The sequence below is a fragment of the Lissotriton vulgaris genome, chromosome 7 (genome assembly GCF_964263255.1).
Source record: "Lissotriton vulgaris chromosome 7, aLisVul1.2, whole genome shotgun sequence".
Classification (NCBI taxonomy): Eukaryota; Metazoa; Chordata; class Amphibia; order Caudata; family Salamandridae; genus Lissotriton; species Lissotriton vulgaris.
In genome coordinates this window covers 1,558,347,436-1,558,368,457 of record NC_141695.1, presented here as the reverse complement: position 1 = coordinate 1,558,368,457, position 21,022 = coordinate 1,558,347,436, and the positions used below count along the sequence as shown (strand labels likewise).

General features: G+C 43.4%; 1 protein-coding gene across 1 annotated transcript in view; it reads right to left on the bottom strand.

Moving 5' to 3' along the window:
• Positions 1–21,022, bottom strand: part of ATP9A (ATPase phospholipid transporting 9A) — a 482,075-nt gene that overhangs the window by 347,923 nt on the left and 113,130 nt on the right. Inside the window, exons 6-8 of the mRNA XM_086932451.1 lie at positions 19,441–19,492; positions 7,847–7,941; positions 6,316–6,396 (exon numbers count right to left, since the gene is read on the bottom strand). Coding sequence (XP_086788577.1) covers positions 6,316–6,396; positions 7,847–7,941; positions 19,441–19,492 — 228 coding nt within the window. The remainder of the gene's footprint in view (positions 1–6,315; positions 6,397–7,846; positions 7,942–19,440; positions 19,493–21,022) is intronic.

The window sequence follows — 21,022 nt, the reverse complement described above, 5'->3', positions numbered from 1 at the left end:
TCTCCTGGGGCGAGGTGACCGAAGACACACAAAGGGACAATATAATATATAATCACAAAGGAGCTAAGAGGGACAAGACGGCACATACGGGATAGCCCTCCACTTAGTTAAATTCAATAACAACAAATCCCTGTACCCTGGATTTTAGTTAGCAAACGTCTAATTGACATGAGAAACCAACAGGCTGGACCACTGCTATGATTCCAACAACACCCCCTCTCAATTTTATGGTTAGGTGTGTGTTCTCTAATGTCATACTATCCAACACAAACCACTGTTTGTAACTATAAGTGGGAAACTTCGGGAAAGATTCAACTCGACACATCCAGTGATGTCTGTCCCACTGAAACAGTCCATCCATCCACACTCAAAACATAAGAAAATGAAAAAATGTGTGGCGGAGAGGAAGGCACCTCACGGGCGAACAACCCTCGGGGATCTTGGCAGATGTTACCAATACTCAGCCCCTTTCTCATCATTGGTTTCCATTCCTTTTCCAAGAAAAGAACAGTGTCAAAACAAACAATTTATGCAAACAGAAAGGTGCTAAACAGGCAGCGCAGAGATTTGCTACCTGGTGTGACCAACACAAAAAGACGAAAGAAGTGAAGTTTAAAATCAACAGACACACCAATTGTACAACTTTTATTACTAACTAAGGTGTGTGCTGGTGAGATAAAAAGGCTGGTAGATTAATATCGCATACCACTACCTGTAACCGACATGTTTCACTGCCCGGTAGACTTTATGGCAGATTCATCAGGGTTCACCACTCTGTCACCGAACCAGTGTTGGACATCTTTGATTAGGAAACCTCAACCAGCCATGTCCTATCGTACCAGCTGGTCAGGACAAGTGTCCGCCCTGTTGTAGATTGTTATATCAATCGTACACAACGGAACCAGGACCGTATCTCATCCCAGGAACACAAAGAGACAACTCAGGGCCACACATATTATTAATAGACTCGTATAGTTGGCTCGGGTCTACCGCTGCCCACTTTAAACAACGTTTACCATCGGTACTCTTTAAGACACCAACATCTACCCTCTTCTTGCGCAGTTCAAAGATCACACCTCCCAGTTGAATACAGACTGGGTTATGATCGCTATGTTGGTTCTCTTGAATTTTAAAGTCCAAGATAGAGGTATTGGGGTCACCAGAAAGAAGTATATGGTCAATGTAGGATCCCCTGGAGTACCTTTATAGGTAGGTACATCATGAAGGGTGTGGTCAGCCACCACTGACCTGGCCAGTTAAATTAAATTCGTTCAAAAGGTCGTTCAACAAATTACCCCGCCGTGTGTGATCGGAATGAAAACCTCTCTGTCTATGACAGCTCATTGAGCCTGATACAGTAACCCCTGGGTTCCCACAGGGGTGTGCATTAAAATCCCATGCGATAATTATATGGTGTGGCAGGGTCTCCAGTTTATTCCTGAAGAAGTTACCCAAATCCGCAAGTCTGCACTCACCGTTATGATTTACAGCATTATAAAAATTAATCAGGGTTAGTGAGTCTTTCCCTTTCTTGACCAACAGCACTTGAATGTCAGTATTGCAGAAGGGATATTTTTTGACAGTGCAAACTAGTGCTAGATTAATAAACACAGCCAATCCCCCTTTGGCTCTACCGCTGTGTGACGGTTCTGCCGGTACAAAGAAGCTTTTATATCCTTCCATAAATACATTATTCCCAACCAGCCATGTCTCTTGAAGACATACCACTGCGAAAGATCTTATAAAGGCTACTCAGGTTGGGTCACTAATTTTACCTGCTAACCCAGCAATGTTCCAGGAGATTACATTGAAACTAGGTGTCATCGGTTCATTAGGAGCCTTCACACATGGATCTAGGGCTTTTTCCGGGGGAGCCATTTGACTAACTTCAGTGCTATCCCCTGTGACTGTGTTTGACTCAGTGTCGTCTCACTGGGTAATTTTTGACACTTGAGTAAATTCACGGGTTGTTACGGGGTAGACTTTGTCTGGGCCGCTATGATTCAGAGGAGCATTATCTATCACTAAATGCTCTAGGTGAAGCCCAGCCACGTCGGTTGCCCTGGCTGTATCAGCTATAAATGGGTTTTATGTATCCCTTGTCGCAGCTATAGAAACCTGAACTACCTTCATCTGTTCCCTGTTTGCTATCCCACCTCGTGGTTCAGTAGAATTATAACTAGCGGGGAGCGGGGTCTTTACACAAAGTCAATCCACTCCCTCAAGGTCTCCTTGAGAGTGGAAGGCATTAAATTGATTAAAGATGGGAACCCTATAATGATTATCATGGTAGTCGTAGTGCCTGTTTACATGGATATAGTTTGGGTGCGGATTACCATGCATCATTGGTTGGTTGTCAAAGTAGTCGTAAAACCTATTTCCCTTTGTATGGTGTTGAAACATATTTCTTTGGGTCGTGGGGGTTGGTGGGTAAAAGTAGCTGAGTTCGACAGTTTGAATCCTACTTTCTAAGTCTCCCTCCCTCCAGCCACTAATGTAGTTTGCCATGCGCCTGTCTTTGAAATTTATAATGATGCAGTCGCCATCTAAGGCCTTGCTTCTCTGTCCCACCCAGTCTACCCTTCTAACATGAAGTATTTGGCCATTTAGGTGTGAGGGAATTGGTCTATGTCTGGTTAGCCAATGGCTAACTTTGTTTTTTAGTTCACTATGATTTTCCGATTTCCCCTCACCTAGTGTTGGTATGCCTATCATGACCACAGTATAGGGGTGGGATTCAGGGGGCAAGTCAGTGCGCATGTTCTTATTTATAGGTCTTGGTCTTTTAGGTTGCTCTGGCTGGCTATTGGTAACAATATGTGTCGTGCCCTCTGCCGCCCACTCACTCCCGTCCATCCCGTTTATATTTTCTTTTGCTTCTTCCCTAGATTTTACTTCGGGGGGGCAACACATCCCTACTATCACCTCGCATGATGTGGGACACCTTGCGACTTTCAACTAGAGGTGTTGGTGTCTGTATCTGCTTAGATGATTTACTAGTAACTGATGCAGCTTCTCGAGTGTTTTTATTGTTTAGCGGGTTCAATGGTTTATCATTAAGTTTTTGTTGAAGCTGTGGTTTTTGGGTTTTGGTAAATTTTGTAATAGTTTTGTTATTTTGCTGTTGTGCTACTTCTAGTTTCTCCAATTTCTCCCCTATCATTTTTACCCTTTCAAGGATGGGAAGTATAAGATACCTCATTAGATGTTCCATTTTTTCCATAAGAGGCTTCACACAGATATGATTATCACAGACCTGGCTTGCTAGTTCAGTAGTGTCTTGCCCTATGGCTCCCTGGATGTCAACTGCCTGATTTGAGGCTAATGGTGTGTTAGGTTTTGGAGCCCGATAGATAATCCTCTGTGTATGGCTCGTGCTTCTCCTCTGCCTGTATCTAGGTTTGTGCCATACGACCTTCAATTTTGCCTTAGATTTTCTAGCAGCCCTCGTGGTTCTACTTGATGGCGAATTGCCTGTGTACCCTTTCACTCTTGGGCACTCATTTCGGGGGCTCCCTTTATCAGATGGTGTACAAGCTCCATTAGGGATGCAAACATCAGTCCCTTCTTCTCCATCCAGCTCATTAATGAGGATGGGCGGTTCTACGTTTGTTGGCATGCTAGGGGTCATTGACAGCCTACTTTCCCTATTGTCAAAGTCAGGTGGTGGAGTTTGGTCTAATGGGATTATCTGGTTGCTATCTATGTTTGGAAAGCCTGCATATGATTGCATGAGGATAGAGTCCTGGGAGTACACTGTGGTATTGGAAATGTTAGCATTCGTGGTCATTTGGGTTGACTGGTTGGATAGGCACATACTTGGGGGTAGGGAAAGGCGCCTCTCTGTACTCTCAATCGCATTGACTACGATGCCTATGGTCTTTTGAAGCATTCTGTCAATTGCGGTGAGACTTGGGAGTGGGGTGGTAACTAGCGCCTTTTTCCTTGAGGTAGATCTAGTCGACATTGGTGTATGTTTAGACTTATTCATAATATATTTCCTTGGCACAGCTATAAGTATGATATACAATGCCCCCCTAAAGTGAAGTTATTATACAGACACAATATATTGATGTGTGTCAGAATGAAAAACCAGATACCGGGAGGGAATAAAATCAAAAAGTCACCTTGTTCACAGTTATGGGGAGCAGCTCGAAGGGGGATGGCCCAGCCCAGCCTCCTCAGGCCTCTGAGGGCCACAGAGGGCCCGCCCTTTGCCCGGGCTTCGCACACGCTCTCTCGAGCGCAACTCGCGTGGGCGAGAGGCGTTCCTTGTATTTCAAGCGCCTCCAGGCGCTGCAATCGCGTCATTCGTGCGCCGTGGCCGCCGGGGCACCTGGGGATTGTAGTCCCTGCCCTGGCCACGGCGCTTCCAGCAGGTGAGAGCCGTTCCCCTCACGGCGATACCAGGTCGGCACTGGATTCACATGCATCAACAGCCGTTCCCCTCACGGCAAATGGTTAACAGTAGGTAGTGTCCTCCGTCCGCTACTCCGGTAAAGGCTCCCACTAGGCGCTCGGCCCTCCTCGTATTTCAAGTGCCTCCGGGCGCAGCAATCGCGTCACTCGTGCACCGTGGCCGCCGGGGCACCTGGGGACTGTAGTCCCTGCCCTGGCCGCGGCGCTTCCAGCAGGTGAGAGCCGTTCCCCTCATGGCGATACCAGGTCGGCACTGGATTCACGTACATCAACAGCTGTTCCCCTCACGGCAAATGGTTAACAGTAGGTAGTGTCCTCCGTCCGCTACTCCGGTAAAGGCTCCCACTAGGCGCTCGGCGCTCCTCGTATTTCAAGCGCCTCCGGGCGCTGCAATCGCGTCATTCGTGTGCCGTGGCCGCCGGGGCACCAGGGGATTGTAGTCCCTTCCCTGGCCGCGGCGCTTCCAGCAGGTGAGAGCCGTTTCCCTCACGGCGATACCAGGTCGGCACTGGATTCACGTGCATCAACAGCCGTTCCCCTCACGGCAAATGGTTAACAGTAGGTAGTGTCCTCCGTCCGCTACTCCGGTAAAGGAGGGGCGCTGGATGTTGGAATAGTATAATTTACTATTCCAACTCCAGTCTGTGCAACAGTAGGGAAGGTGTTGGATTTTAAATCCAACACCTTCTGACCCCTAGAGCTAGTCGTTGTTCCGACTTGCGGAGTAATGGCATGCATTGTAACAACGCGGTTGTTATAACAACCGTGTTGTAATGGCATGCGGTGTTCCGGTTTTGGGGTAAACGATGTTTACCAAATGGGGGTAATAGCACATTAAATACACTGGACTGGAACAGGTAAACAGATTTCATGGAATGTCTGTGATCAGTCATTCCATCACCCTTCTGCAAGATATATAGCAAAATCACCTAAAGACTCCGCAGTTGAACACCCTTGGAGTCCACTGGCCAATGGCATCTCTTCAAATCATAACTGGTCAAGAACATCCTGCATATCTTGACAGACCTCATAGACTCTGTGCTGAGAGTGCTGTCTTTGTGGCTGCTCAATAATAAAACACCCATATACATGGGGCTACCAGTCTGCCTAATTTATAGACAACAGACAGAACAAAATAAAGTAATCAGACCTATTGAAAAAGAATTTTCATGTCATGTAAAACCAGGAAACATTCCAATGACTGCCAGTAAATGCCAAAGTGGAAAGAAAGGTTCCAAATTTAGTCTTTTGAATCACGTGGGATAAGGACACACAATGTTTAACATTTTCCTTAGTGTACTAAAGCACTAGCGAGACAGCTCAAAAGAAGTGGAGTCTTTAGGCTTACATTACACATCTGCAAGAAAGCCAGCCTAGGCTACAAGACTCTGGTGAGAATTACAGCTAAGCTCTGGTATGCCTTCCCAGAAGGTGTTCAATCAATACGGGACCAAGGTAGATTGATAAGAAAGCTATCAAATGCATTTTTTTATGAAACTTGGCTCTAATTGGAGAACATTTATGATTTCATAAACCATCTGATGTTTTGGTAAAGTCAGCAATGCAGCTTGAATTGAAAAGTTTAAAGATATTTATTAGCTAGTGCTAGGGTTAATACACAATTTAGTAACCATATAAATTCACAAGAAAAACATATAAAAGCAAGTAATGTGCCTCAGGCATTGTTAAAACTGTATTATGCTTTACAAATCAAATAAATAGTATAGAATAACATTGTTTTTTTCCCAAAAAAATTGAGCATGTACTGTCTAAATAATGTTGAACTGGAGTCCAAAAATATAAAACAGTAGAATAAATAAATAAAAAACGCAATTACGGAATATACTATCATATATTTTGCGATGAACATTGCTTACATACTCAACGATGTCTTACCCTGGTAAAGGTTCCTATGAAGTTATGAATGTCAATATTTGGTTCCTCAGCATACACGTACGATCGAATTTGAAGCAGATCCTAAGGAACATAGAAGACATATTGGTTCATGTCACTCCAATGTTTTAATTATGTGATGACCTGAAGACATTTCAGTTCACCTATTTTCAGAGTAACACATTTTTTAATCGTTGGACTCAAAGCACACCATTGCAAATTAACAATTATTCCTCGAAAAAGAATCAGAGTTGCATCAATAACGGTCTTTGTTCAACCTAAAATCACCAAAGAGGAGCAAACTGAACAGTATTAAAACTGATGTTTCTTGATAGGTATGACCAAATATCACAAGCATTTCGAAAACTCTACTAGATATGAACTCCTTTAATTAGAATGCTGCATTATTTAGAATCAAGCAGGCAAAGACTTATAAGGAAACTGTGATAAAAATACATTTATTGCAGAATATGGAATGGTCTTCGCTGTTTGATGGACATACCCACTTCTACTCCATGTGAAGGAGAGACAGACAGTGTGTGCAATCTAACAAAAAAACATACATATAAAAAAAGTAGAGAAGTATACAACTTTTCTCCACATATATTATCTTCAATGGGATTTCATCTTGAGGAGTATGGGTCTAGTTTCATCATAAATGCAGTGTACACCTGAATGAGGCTTTTGGTGGGAATTGCGAACTGCCAGGAGGAGATCTGGGACCCACCCAAATACTAGGGCTTCGATACTACATTGATTAGGCACCAAGAACCTAAAATGTACCTTTTAACAACACTAGAGTCCAACTTTGAAAAGATTATTTCCATATCAAGAGGTTAAAACCTGAAAAGAGCAGCAGAATATAAATAATAGTAGTATAGCCTCTAACTATCGCCACTTTCCAAGCAATCATATTAGGCCATTCCTATCACCAAGAACTGAGCACATACAGAATACAGTCCACAGTTGTTCCCGCTACAGCACTCTGTGATATGGAAGAGTTGTCTCCAAATGCAATCATTCTTGCCTCGTTGTAACCATATCAAAGGATAGAAAAATTACTACCAATCCTTTATCTCTCTATTTTGTTTTCTGCTTTTGTTTGGTACTACTTGATCAATATTTAGAATGCACTATGTATGTTTTCATTAATTTTTTCTACTTTTTTCTGTATTTTTCAATTCTATTTTTATCTTTTTACAATTCTGCTTTTCAAATTATCTCCTGAATTCCTTACATTGGTGCCTTGATTGCAAAGGAAAGTTAAATAAGCTTAGTTGGATTGTAATCAAGTCATTTGACTGTATTATTAGTATACTCCAAATAATTAAATTCAAAATAAATTGTAACAATCCAATGTTAATCCCAAGATGTGTTACGCAATTGTATTATTACTGTTCCACAGTTTACATTAAAGCAGAATTCACTTTAACTAGCAAGCATAATTAAGGAGGAAATTAATTTTCTTTTTTCATGCCGCCAAAGCGGTTAGATTTTTTTTTTTACCTGGAAACACAGTAGACAAAAGACTTACAGCAGCTGTAGGCAATCTCTGAGTGCAGGCAACAGGCAGGCGCAACTTCCAATCTGTCTCACCATCCAGCTGGTCCGTGCGTATGAAGCAAGATCCTGTGGATTTTAAAATATAGTTTATATGTTAATTACCATATACAGAAAACTAACTTAAAGCAAAAAAACCTTAGCCAACATCCTATTAGAGAAGTGAAAGTAGTTAAGACTCAAACAATATTTATTTGCTATCTAAGCTCCAATGTTTTTTTAGCAAGTGACAAGCATGTAGAAGTTCAAAAGGATTGTATCTATTGCATAAGAGACAAAGTTGATCACCAATTTAAAATGTGATTTTGTTTTTTGTATAATACAGCTGAAGTTTGGACATTTGGGATATAGATCAGCGCATTTCTATTTGTAAGCAACAATGTCCATTATGTCCTGCAGCGTTGCCTTGTTAAAAAAAAAATCCTCAGGAATCAATGATACTGGGAGCACAGTTACAAAATTAACAAGCTTTGCACATGAACAAAATCATTGCAATAATTTGCTACTACATTCAGTACAAGGGAACCCTCCCGGTGGTTGGTGTGCTCTACAAATCTCCATAACCTAATATTGAATCATAGGATGCTAGCAGCAAGCAGAGGAAGGAGAAGCACAGCACTAGCAATGAGCAACTACACCTATACAACCAATTTGCCACAAAAATAGAAAGGTTGTTAAAAGGAGCAAATACTCCATCTTATTGTGAACTTCTATCATTCAAATTTTGAGTCCTATCCCTGTTACTCAGTGTGAATGAATGAATGAATGAATGAATGAATGAATGAATGAATGAATGAATGAATGAATGAAGGGAGTCTTATACCGCGCAACTTAGCCCAAGGGCATCAAGGTGTCACCAAGGGCATCAAGTGTGGGACTACTAACTCTTTCTACATCAGTAATTAGGTCAAAGACGTGTACTGTGTTCTTCACTATACTACGTATGTAGCTGGGTAACCAAACAAGAGTGTTTCTTCTCTTGTACGAAGGTTTGCTTTTGCTTGCAAAAACTTTTCTACACAATGGCCATTAGCTCAACCTCCAGGATGAGTAAAGGACCCTGCAGTGCAGAGAGGCTTCCACCCATCAGTGGGGTCTTGGTCAGCACAGGGAATTTGTATATATGCAAAAAGGTGCAACAAAAGAAATTCAGTAAATATGTTTCTGATGAATACTAAAGCTTACCGTAAATGCCTCAACTCACAACTATCCTTCAGATGCCCAGCTGCATCTGGGAAACCTTTATTCTACAGCAACAGCTCCCCAGCAGGGCCCACTGATGTCATGCAACTCCAGCCAAAGCTCCCACAGCTCTTGCTAGAATGTCATCAGGGCTTATATGGCACCATCTGGTGCACCGCATCAGTTCCTTACATTTTTCCACACCCAACTGAAACATGCAAAGAGGAACCAAACGAGCTTAACGACAGCAACTATAAAAGCAGAAATTGCATCGCACCAGATGTTATTATAGACTTATTAAAAAGGGGAGGAGTGAGGGGAGTGAAGTATGCAGGAAAATGTGGTATCCAATAGAAACACTGTTAAAAAAATAAGTAACTTTTTCGTTTGATGGCTACTACTACGTAGTGCAGATTTCTCATCTTATGAGTAAGGCCCACAGTAATACCAGTCTGGAAGCCGTGATTAAGGGGAGATGATTAACCAAAGTGACATGCAGCACAACCTTGGCAAAGTATATGCCACTGTGTGCCTGAGCTGTGCAAAAAAACATTCTTCACATAGGTATATGAAGAGGAGCAAGTGGTCTCCCTGTGAATATCAGTCTCTGGAAGGCTCCCAGTAATAGTAGTAGAATCTGCCGTTGCTCTGTGGATGTTCATAAATGCGATGGGGTTCTAGGCAGGTGCAGCCGGCACCGATCAGAGGTAGGGGGCGGGAGGGGGAGGGGAGGCCGTGTGAGGTAGGGGAAGGGGGAGGACGCGGGGGAAGCGGCTATGATGCAGCCTGCATGGAGAACATGCAAAGTGCGCCTGACTGTTTTGGGTGGCCTTAGGAGGGTGCAACCAATCCTCCCCTGCCCCCACATCAGTCAGTCAGTCAAAATTTCTTTATTCGATTAATTAAAATCATAAAAGAAGAACGAGCAATACACGGTAACATTTCATCATGACACATAGTAATACATACAAAAGAATTTATAAATTTATCAGATCTATAAAATTTATAAAAATTTATAAAAAACCCTAAAAACACATTATACAAGAATAAAATTGTACCATAATCTTAAATAATTCATTTGAATATAAAAGGTAATCATTAATGAGGAACAGAGTGACTGATGCTAAAACGATGCTTATTTATACGTGCACCAGCAACCAAAAAACTAGCAACATGAAATGCCACTTTTAAATTGGGTAAAAGTTGCAGGAATAGCATAGCTGGTTTGACTTGAGTGAAACCCATATTGCACAGTATAGACAGCAAAAAAAAATTTCTACTCTCTTTGTAATGACCACAGAACAGGATAAAGTGTGTTGTGTCTTGAATAGAAAAATGGTCACAATCACAAGGATCAGCATTTTCAGGTCTAGACCACTTTTTAAAATTGCCCAGTATAAAAGGAATTAAATCAAGGCGGAATCTTGTTAGGAGGAAACGATGGTATGGTTTGTGTACCGAAAAGAGATATGGTTCCATACCTGGAACAGTTATTATCGTACAATGTTTCCTAACCGTATGTTTGTTCAACTCTGTGGCTTCTCTCTCCAGGGCATAGCGCTCAGACAAAAGATTTTTGACTGTCTTTACATCTTCTAAATTTATCAGATGCGGGGAGGAAAAAAGTTCAGATCGGCCAACTAGAGTTAACTGCGTCTTGACATATTTTAACCAAGGGATGTTATAAACATTGTCCAAGGCTAAGCAATCTTTAAAAATATTGTGGTTTAGAGTGAGCTCCTGATTGAGCCACACTTTCAACCAACCAATAACTGGGGCTGCCTTCAGGATGTCGGTAATGTAGCCCAGGCCAAGCTCTGTGTGTATTATGTATGTAGAAATTGACTGGGGGACAGAAAGCAGAGTTCTCAAGAATTTATTTTCTACTTTTTGAATTTTGTCATGCTCATGATTAGTGTACCCCCAGATAACAGAGCCGTATTGGGCGACCGACAAGCATTTAGATTTGTAGACCTTTATAATGCTCTCCATGGGGCGAGCACCAAGCTTTTTGGCGAAACCAAGCAGCCCAGCAGCCGCTCTTGCTACTGCGTTGCTTTTGGCCAAAAGCTGGGGGCCCCACTTGCCTTTTTCGTCAAAGATCACACCCAGGTAGGGAAAAGATGGAACTCTCTTAACCTCCTTCCCTGAGCAAAAAAAAGTTTTAGTCTTTCTTTTCCTGCCTGCGGCTCCTGCTATCATTACGTGGGATTTTTCTACGTTAGTTTTCATGTCCAGTGAGGACATGAAATCCCCAAAAGATGAGAGTAGTTTGCTCAATGCCACTCCAGAGTGTGCTAAGAGGACGGCGTCGTCTGCGTACAGGAGGACAGGAATCTTTATTTTTCCTGCACGCGGAATATCCATGTGGGACGCAGCCAAAACTGCCTCAAGACCATTTATATAGAGTGTAAAGAGAAGGGGTGCAAGGATACATCCCTGCCTAACCCCTCTTCCTGATTTAAAGTGGCAGGTACATCTCCCTTCTCTTGTCACTCTGACCGACGTCTTGAGGTCTCTATGTAACTCTGCCAAGTATCCCACTAGTGGGGCATCAAAACCCATAGCCAAAAGGACTCCCCACAGCTTAGCCCTGTTGACCAGGTCAAAAGCTGAGGAGAGGTCCATAAAGGCCATGTACAGAGAGCCCCCCTTGGCTGCTACATATTTACTTATGATCAGTTCTAAATTCAGACACTGGTCTAAGGTTCCTCTTTTGGCTCTGAAGCCATATTGTGCATTCGATAAAATGCCCTTTTCTTCTAGAAGCTGAGTCAATCTACCTAAGAGAACTCTTCCCAGAATCTTGACACTTGAGTCGATTAGGGAGATTGGCCTATAACAGGCTGGGTCTGTTCTTTGTCCCTTTTTAAAAATAGGTATAATGGTAGACTTCGACCAGCTAATAGGGAAAACTAAATCTCTTGTGGCATTAAAAATGTTGGTAAGAATTTTGGTGCTTAATTCAGGGGCACTCTTAAAAAAGTCAGCGGGAACCCCGTCGGGGCCTGGAGCCTTTTTAGAATGTGTGTCGCTGATAGCTTTTTTAACCTCTTCTATAGTAAAAAAAAAAAAATGGGAGGGACTGCTAGTGTGGATTGTAATCCACAGCCTGAGATATTATCAGGACAACTGTAAATATTACTAAAGTGTGTGACCCATTGATTATCCGGTATGGTGCAATCTGCTCTCTGCTTATCTGGATCGACAAAAAAGGGATGATTTATTATCGCCCAAAATTTTGAGCTGTCTCTCTGTGTGTCGGGCGACAGCAAATCATTCCAGGCCTCAGTTTTAATCTCTGATTTTCTCTTTCTGATAGCGTCATTATAGTTTTTCCTTAACAGCGCTATCTGTGCTTTATCTCTTGGTTCAGCTTTTAAAGCCTTTAGGAGAGTTGAGTGGGCCTTTGAACAATCTATATTAAACCATTTTTTGCCTTTACATGTCCGGCCCTTATTCCTTACAGTCAGATCCAGGTCAACCTGTCTGCAGATAATATTAAATGCCTCTATCAAGGTAGGAGACAGGTTATTATTATCCAGGCAGATTGCAACCTCTCCCTCAACTTTAGACAGGGTGTCCTGTATGAAAGTGATCGGGGTAACTTGATCCCACTTCAGCCTGCGGTTCTGGTCTCCCAGGACTAAATTTGTTGCGCATAAGGCTGCAGCTTCTCTCTTTCCAAAAACTCCCTGAGATAAAATCTCTAAAATTACTGGGTTATGATCACTAAAAACTGAGGTTTCTACCTTATAGGTTGAGACCTCAGACAAAACACTAGACGACAAAAAAATATAATCTACTATTGTGCCAGAGTTGTTACCCACGAATGTCGGTAACCTCAAGTCTCTGTTACTACTAGAAAATTCATAAAGATTAAGAGTTGCTAAAAGTGATTCCAAAGCCTCCCCACGCGGTGAGTGTTCAAAGTGCGGAATACAGGGATAAGGGGGAAAATCTTCATATTCCTCACGACAATCCCTGTCGCATGGGTGGATATTGTAATCTCCCATGAGAATCACGTCAAAGCCGTGGGCACTATTTTCGCTGTGGGTAGACAAGAAATCCTCTAAGGTTACCAAATGCTCGTTGAGCAATTGACTGACAGGAGAATTATAAAAATTAACTAATAAGATAGGCTGTGAGTTAAAAGTAGTTAATTCAACTGCTAGTATATTTGTTGAGTTAGAGTTAATTTGTCTTGGCTTTCCCTGGACGTTCAAGGAAATATATATAGCCAAACCTCCCTTTGCCCTTCCAGATGTGCTAGAAACGGCAGGTACAGAGAACTGGGAAAAGCCGTCTAGAGCAAATCCGTCGGACGTCTCCCAAGTCTCCTGGAATACAAGAATGTCGTGAGATCTAACCATTTCTAGCCAATTCTTATTACTAATTTTAGAGCTAATACCAGCGATGTTCCAGCTCAGGATACTACACTCCCTATTATTTTTAATTTTTAAATCTAAATGTACAGGGGGAGAAAAAGAAACAGGTAAAAAATCCTCATTGTTAGTATCTTCTATAGGAGTGAGTCAATCATTCTGATCCATGAAGGACAATGGGGCATAGCGGTTAAATAACTGGAGAGGTTCAACAAAAGAGTTTTGCTGTGCTAAAAGGGGATATTGGGCTACAGAATTATGCCTTGTATCCTGCCCTTGTCTGGGATTGAAGTCCCAGGGTCTATCCCACCCCAGCGCTGGAGTCCTTGGATACGTGACATTTTGTTGCTCCCCATAAAAAAACTTCAAAGTTAGAGGAACAACAGTGCCTTTTCTGCGTTGTGGGGGGAATAGATTGGCCAGGATGTTGGGAAGAACATCTTGGTTCGAGAGGGTCACTGCCACACAGTCCCCCTTAAACTTTTTCGGGCGGTTTCCCAGCCAAGGGACCCTGGTCGCAGACTTAATAGCATTTGCCAGATGATGTTTCCCCCCTGGGGCTAACCGCATATTGTTGGTTAGCCAATGCAGAGCCTTGCTAGTAAGAGAGGTAGGGCTTTCAACTGTTCCCCCTTCTAGAGGGGGTACATTTGCAAGCACCAAAACCACTGGGGTGGCCTCAACTAAAAATTGGTGGGGGACCGTAGTTTGAGTCGATGCTGGGGGTGGTCCAACAGGGGGGAGAACATCTGTTGGGATGGTAACCAAAAGAGGGCCATCAGAGATGGTAGACAAAGGTATTAATGGCTGGGGCAATGAATTGTCAACAGGTAACTGATTCCCTTCATTATCCTGAAAGACTTCATTAATCACATTTCCCCCTATGTTGTTGGGCAGGATAGTAACTATCTTAGTGATATTTTCCACCCCATCTACTACCTTAGTACTTAAGCCACCCAGCCTCTTGACCTCTGCATGCAATTTGTCTAACTTAGATATTAAGGGTTTAACAATGGCATTGATTTTTTGTTCAAGAAAGTCAGAGATCCTATCGAAAAAAGCATCCTCGAAGATAGGACTCTGATTATCCTCCACGTCGTTTACTTGTTTAGTCTTTGGAGTGGTGACCCTTTTCTTTCTTGCCCCTAAACGCGAGCCACTCAACTTTGGAGGAATCTTGGTGCATAAGCGTCTTGGCCTTGTTGCACGCCCTTTTGGTGTCATCTCTTTGGGTGCAGCTTGTGCATGTGTCTCTTGATCAGAGTCAGTGTCAATGTCAGTACCACCCTCAGCCTGTATGTTAGAGGTCTCGATAGCCATAACTGCATTATCTGGTGCACTGCTCTCATCCAGGAGAATGGGGCCGCTAATTACATTCTCCTGGCTAGTTCCTTGCAGAATAGTGTCATCAATCATAGTGGAAGCAGTAGGTGACAGACAGCGAAGGTCTGGGGATTGACTTAGACCAAGAGAGTCTCTCCTTTGCATATTGATTTTCCTGACTGTCTGGACTAGATAATTATCAAGGGTCTTCTGTGGGGCTTCCTTCGATTTAGCAGGCATACTTTTACAATGTAGTCGCAGCCAACGTTTTACAATTTCAAGGACTTAATATGTTTTAAGTACAACGATATAGCTTACTTGAATGTAGTCCTGTAGGGTTTCTGGCCCTGCCCTGCCTCCTCGTGCCTATGAGGGCCGTAGAGGGCCCGCCCTTTGCCCGGGCTTCGCCCCGGGCGTCCCGCTCGCGTCCCGCGAAGCTGGTCCTGCGGCGCTTTTGTGCGCCTCCCCTGGCGCCCTCGCGGTGTCAAAACGCGCGCCGCCGCGTAGGCTGCCGGGATTCGTAGTCCCGGAGCGGCGGCGCGTCCAAACAGCAGGTAAGGTGACTCTCGGCGGTGGCGGCGTGGGCTATGAGGGCTGGCAAGCTGTGGCGTGATGCAGGTAAGTTTTTCTCTGTTTCCCAGAGCTCCGCCGGTCCTGCGGCGCTTTTGTGCGCCTCCCCTGGCGCCCTCGCGGTGTCACAACGCGCGCCGCCGCGTAGGCTGCCGGGATTCGTAGTCCCGGAGCGGCGGCACGTCCAAACAGCAGGTAAGGTGACTCTCGGCGGTGGCGGCGTGGGCTATGAGGGCTGGCAAGCTGTGGCGTGATGCAGGTAAGTTTTTCTCTGTTTCTCTGCCCCCACATGCAAAGCTGCGGCCGGAAGTAGGAGAAAATAAAATGATAATAGCACAAGTTATTATAATTTTATTTTCACTATCTTTCACTAAAAAAAAAGCAGTGGGACGCCGCTCCTTCGCCTTAGCGGAGAAGCTGCCACTGGTTCTAGGCCACCGCAAAACAGATCTCTGTCCACAGAATGGCCCAGTGCAAAATTGTACATTTAGTGATCACCTTGACTTTCTTGGCTCCAACAAAGCCCATAAAGCCCTGATTGTTCACTCTGTCCTCACTGGTGAAGTCCGCATAAAAAGAGACGGCATGCTTGGGGTCCAGCCTTTGTAAACTCTCTCCTTTCTTGGTACCATGAGAAGGAGAGAAAGAAGTGATAGACTGGTCCATGAGGAAGGCAGGCACAACGTTAGGCAAAAAGGACAAACAAATAATGGAAATGCATTAGTAGAAAACAGTCATTGGCCCAACTGATGGGGCCTGTATTTCACTTACTCTACAGTCCACATTTACATTCACGGTCCCTGCAAAATGTACTGTCCCTAGGAAATTAACACATTGGAGTGTCCACCACCACAGCCGTTGGCCTCCAACCACGTGGTCCGAGAACTCATACTACTCTGCCTGTTGATATAATGGATGGTTGCTGTACTGTCAATGGATTTATGTGGCATGCCCTCAAGAGTAGGGAAGGAAAGCAATCAGGGCAGGGCAGACCTTTCACAACTGCAAAATATTAATGTGCAGGCATTGCACAGTCGTGGAGCAAATACTTTGTGCCATCATCTTCCACAGATGATCAGACTAACCAAATGAGGCGGTATCTGTTACTATGGATGGGGCTTAAGAAATGACCCTCTGTGAGGTTGCACGGTCACATCCTAAAACAGAGTTCAGGAATGACAGATCAGAAATACTGCACTAAAGCAAAGAGACTCCCCCCTGATCCTGGGGTCATTGCATTCTCAGAAACTACTGTATGGTCTCACATGCCTTCTGCCATACTGCAACAACAGATTGCAAAAGGCCATCAATGACAATAGTACTGAAAGAAAATGTATTATAACCGGATTCAGAAACATCTGACTCATAACCTAAATATATACTATTCTTTGAAGTGGAGGAAAATATTTCATGTAAGTAGTGTCCAGTGCCCAGCAATGAACTCAGTCTCTGGGTGGGGGCAAAGCGAGACGTCTGGATGATAATGGATAAGCCCAGTTTGTGCATAACTGTCAATGTGCACTGATAACTGCCCGTTGCTGGAGACCTATTCGCCAGGCTGCCACCCAAATATCCAAATACATGAATTACTGATCTCCTGAGAGAAGCTACCGCATCAACCGGCACTATAGTGAGACCAAATGCAAGAAGTAGTGTTGAGACCACACTGTGAATCAGAAGTAATGTGTATGAGCAGGACATATTAAAAAATGGAAATAGGCAGCCTGGAGATGCAGGTACGCCTTCCAATCCCCTGCATACACTGACGGCCAAAAGAACCATCTCAAGAAAGGTATATTTAACATGTCACGTGAGAGAAGTATTTTAAGATAACTCAGATCCATAATGGTTCTAAGGCTACCCTTCCCCTTCTTAGTGATCAAAAGGTAAAGGAAGTAAAAGCTTGTGCCTTCTCCTCCTGGAGCACCATCGTTATGGCTTACTTGCTCAGCAGAGAAAGTGCCTCTCCTTACAAGATCGAGGCATTTGTCAGAGAGCATTTCCTTGTTAAAGGGGGGTGGTCTGGGGAAGAGGACAGAAAGGGCAGGGCATAGCCCTTGTGAACAAGCCAGAGGACACTGTGGTCCATCATAATCATCCTACAACTATGCATAAAGTAGAAAACCCTTCCCTCAATCAGAAGGTGATGGAAGAAAGTTACAAGTCAAAACATTTCCAAGCTTCAAATTGAGGTGAAGATGGGGGAACTAAAGCTGCAGCTGCTGGTATCTCTTATGTCCATCACTCCTACGAAATGACCAATAAAACTGCTTTGGGTACTTGATGGCTGGGATGGTGGAAATTACCTTGGTGGTTGTCATCGGAAGACCCCTAAAAAGTGTGGCATGGCTGGTGGAATTATCTTGGTGAGGAGGCAAGACCCATTGGACGGCCCAAGGCACAGCTGTTACTGAAATACTCCATGAAGGAGTCAGAATTCTATCATCAGAGCCTTATGCCATCGAATGGAATGTCTTTAATTGCGGCCTGGACATCTCTTCAGAAGCTGTTGGGTGTATCCAGTCATGTCTGTTGAGAGTGCACACCATAGCCATGGACCTAGCTGTGAGACCGCATCTCACAGATAAGATGCGGTCCGAGGGGAAGCAGCTAGGTAACACAGCGCAGCATTGCTGATTCGGAACATTGTTTCCAACGAGGCAATACCGCCCCCCTAAGAGAACATGATGTGCTATTAAGCACCTACAAAAGTTCACCAGTGAGCAATACATTCGCCCAAAACCAAGCGTATGTATGTTGAACTACACGTGTACCAAATAGGAACAACGTTAACCACTGTAAATAATTTTTTCACTAACAGATTCCTAATCTTAAATTCTAGTTTATTTTAGGAGTGGCACAATACAGGGCTGGTCCCTGTATGGTCCTGACGAAACGCTTGGGGTAGCGTGAAACATGTTGACCATATACTGATCCAGCTACATTATAGGTTGGTGCACAGTATAAACCCCCCCCCTTTTTTAACATACCGGTCTAGGAGCAGAATAAAACGTTGAGGCCCACTAGCACGGTATTTTTAAACTCACATACACCCATCCACTCCACTCCACTTTCCCTACACCACACATAGTCCTTCACTACTACAGTGCTCCTACGTAGTTTCGCAAGTCGTAGCACGCCCCTTTTCGTAGAGAACTGGGAGGACCCCAATGATGAAGCATGTCACCGTGAGGAAACTCCGGTGAGTGAGGGGACTATAAGAAAGACATTTTTTCTTTCTTTTTGGCTACACTTAGATAATTTCTGTAAAGTTAGCCTCCACACGAGACAGGTCTCTGAACCCAGACATTGGGCTCTTTCTTTATATGTATCCCTTAAGGAGGACGGCCTGTTCTTTAGCACCTCCCTTTTCCCTCCATTTTTGTGCCGGGATATTGAACCAATCACCATTGCTATGAACCTCTGTTTCCCTCATCCGACGAAAATAGTACAAAATCAAAATAATAAGAGCTAGATCAGAGAAACTGGAAATGTATGTTTTCTATATCTTTTTTATTTAAAAAATTATAAAATAATACAATTATGAAAAAAATGAAATAATATAATCATGCCTCAAATGACAAATATAATCATAGAACTATAGTACATTTAACACTTAGCAAACTAGTTGTTGAAAGTAAGCTGAAATGGTGGGTTTGATGCAGTGTTAGGTTTAAGTATATTGTCGAGAATTTCTCTCAGTCCATACAATGGCCAGTTTGTCGTCATTGCTTTTACAGCGTCAGTGCAAGAGGGGGTTTGATTTTTCCAAAGGTCGGAGAGTTGAGCAAAGCCAAGCTGAAGAGTGTTAATATCATAACATGCTCTGTTTGTATAACATGCCGTGTAACACAAGCCACTGTGTGTTTTTACCAGCTGGGAGCCCCATCTGGGTTCAACTATCCCCCTTTAAATGAGTGACTGAAAGTCATTAGAAAAAAAAATATCGCAGGCCAAGAAAGAAAGGTGCAGTTTACATTTTAATTTTTACTTCTCAAGCCTAAAAAATTCGACCGCAGGGCAGATTTTTTTTTTCCCAATGAATATTTTGCTCTTAATGACCACAGGAAGTTTAATGGTACTTAAAATATGTTTCCCAGATGTTTACCGTTTTTTTCCGACGTTCTCAGGAAGATCATGTCTGCGGGGACCCGTTGATTCTGTGGTATGAAAAAAAGATCTGTTATTGAAAATGGCAACATTTATCACCTCCCACTGAGCAATGCAGCCCAGAGGCTCGCCGTGTACTTATTTGCGATACATTGGCTTTCTTCAGCCTCTAAAACTACCACACTTCATATCGATAAAACACCACCAGTGCAGGCATCTGGGCAAACAGTCAAGTACATCTAGAAAGTACAAAGTACCCCAACTTTCTAATCAGCACTGTTTTAAATTCTGGATTGACAACGCAGATGCCAACAAACCTCCTAATAAAAATTATTTAATATATGCATACAGTGGGCTTTAGATCAGGGGTGTAGCTTCATGTGGGCTTTGGTGAACCAATCCCCCCGTCCCCCCCCCAAAAAAAAAAATATGTTTTCTCATGTTTTGAGTCAGGTCGTTGGAGCCCCAATCGGGTATGCCTGTGTTTTATCGGGTATCACATGAGATAAGTAACAGCTTTACCCATTGCTTCATTTGTGAAAAAGTAAGTGCAAGGGACCTTGCTGGGAGTCCACTAGCAGCCTGCACCACCAGCAGCCAGTGACAGTATCCGCTCAACTACTAACCAGCGCTCTCCTACAAGTGTGACAAGTCTGACTATTTTAGGCCAGCAGAAGCTATAATAATGGCATGAGTGGCAGGTATTGTTATTTTTTCTATGTTTACTGGATAAACACCATTTACCATGAAATCCTTTCCCCGCAGGGAATTACAACGGAGTCGTTACAACAACCGCGTTGTAACCACGCATACCATTACTCCGCAAGTGGGAACAACGACTTATGGAAGGGGCAGAAGGTGTTGGATTTAAAATCCAACACCTTCCTTGCTGTTGCGCATACTGGAGTTGGAATAGTAAATTATACTATACCAACATCCAGCGCCCCTCCTCCGCAAGTCGTTGTTACAATATGCGGGATAATGGTATGTATGGTTACAACGCGGTTGTTGTAACAACCGCATTGTAATTCCCTGCAGGGACAAAGCATGTGTTACTAAATGGTATATTTGTTTACTGGCTTATTAAACACTGTTGTAGTGCTCATATCAAAATTAGACAGAGAGCGCCACCATGTGATGAACTGTCACTAGAGCTGGTGATGACAATTAGAGGACCGGAAACCACCAGGTCAAATTAAGCACTGGTGAAACTTCCTAGGGTCACCACAGAAGGAAACGTCCGGCCTCGGCTCGGGGCTACCGGGTGCATTCCTTTTATTGCCTATGCTCACAGTACCGAGCAATGAAGAGACAGGTCTGAAGGAGTGTACACGCAACTAGGCCATGCAGGCAGTGCAGGAGAAACCAGGCATGTTTCATGAACTCTGAATGTTGTCAGAAGAGGGATAAAACAAACTGATAAACAGAGTGTTGCTTGATATGTAAATAACCTCTTTCCTCTGTGAAACAGAATCTCATTGCTAATGATAGTGTCACCAATTACATTATGCCAAACAAATAGCTTTCAAAAGATATCCAATGCACAAACATTAATGCATTCTTGTCCATTTTGCCCATTC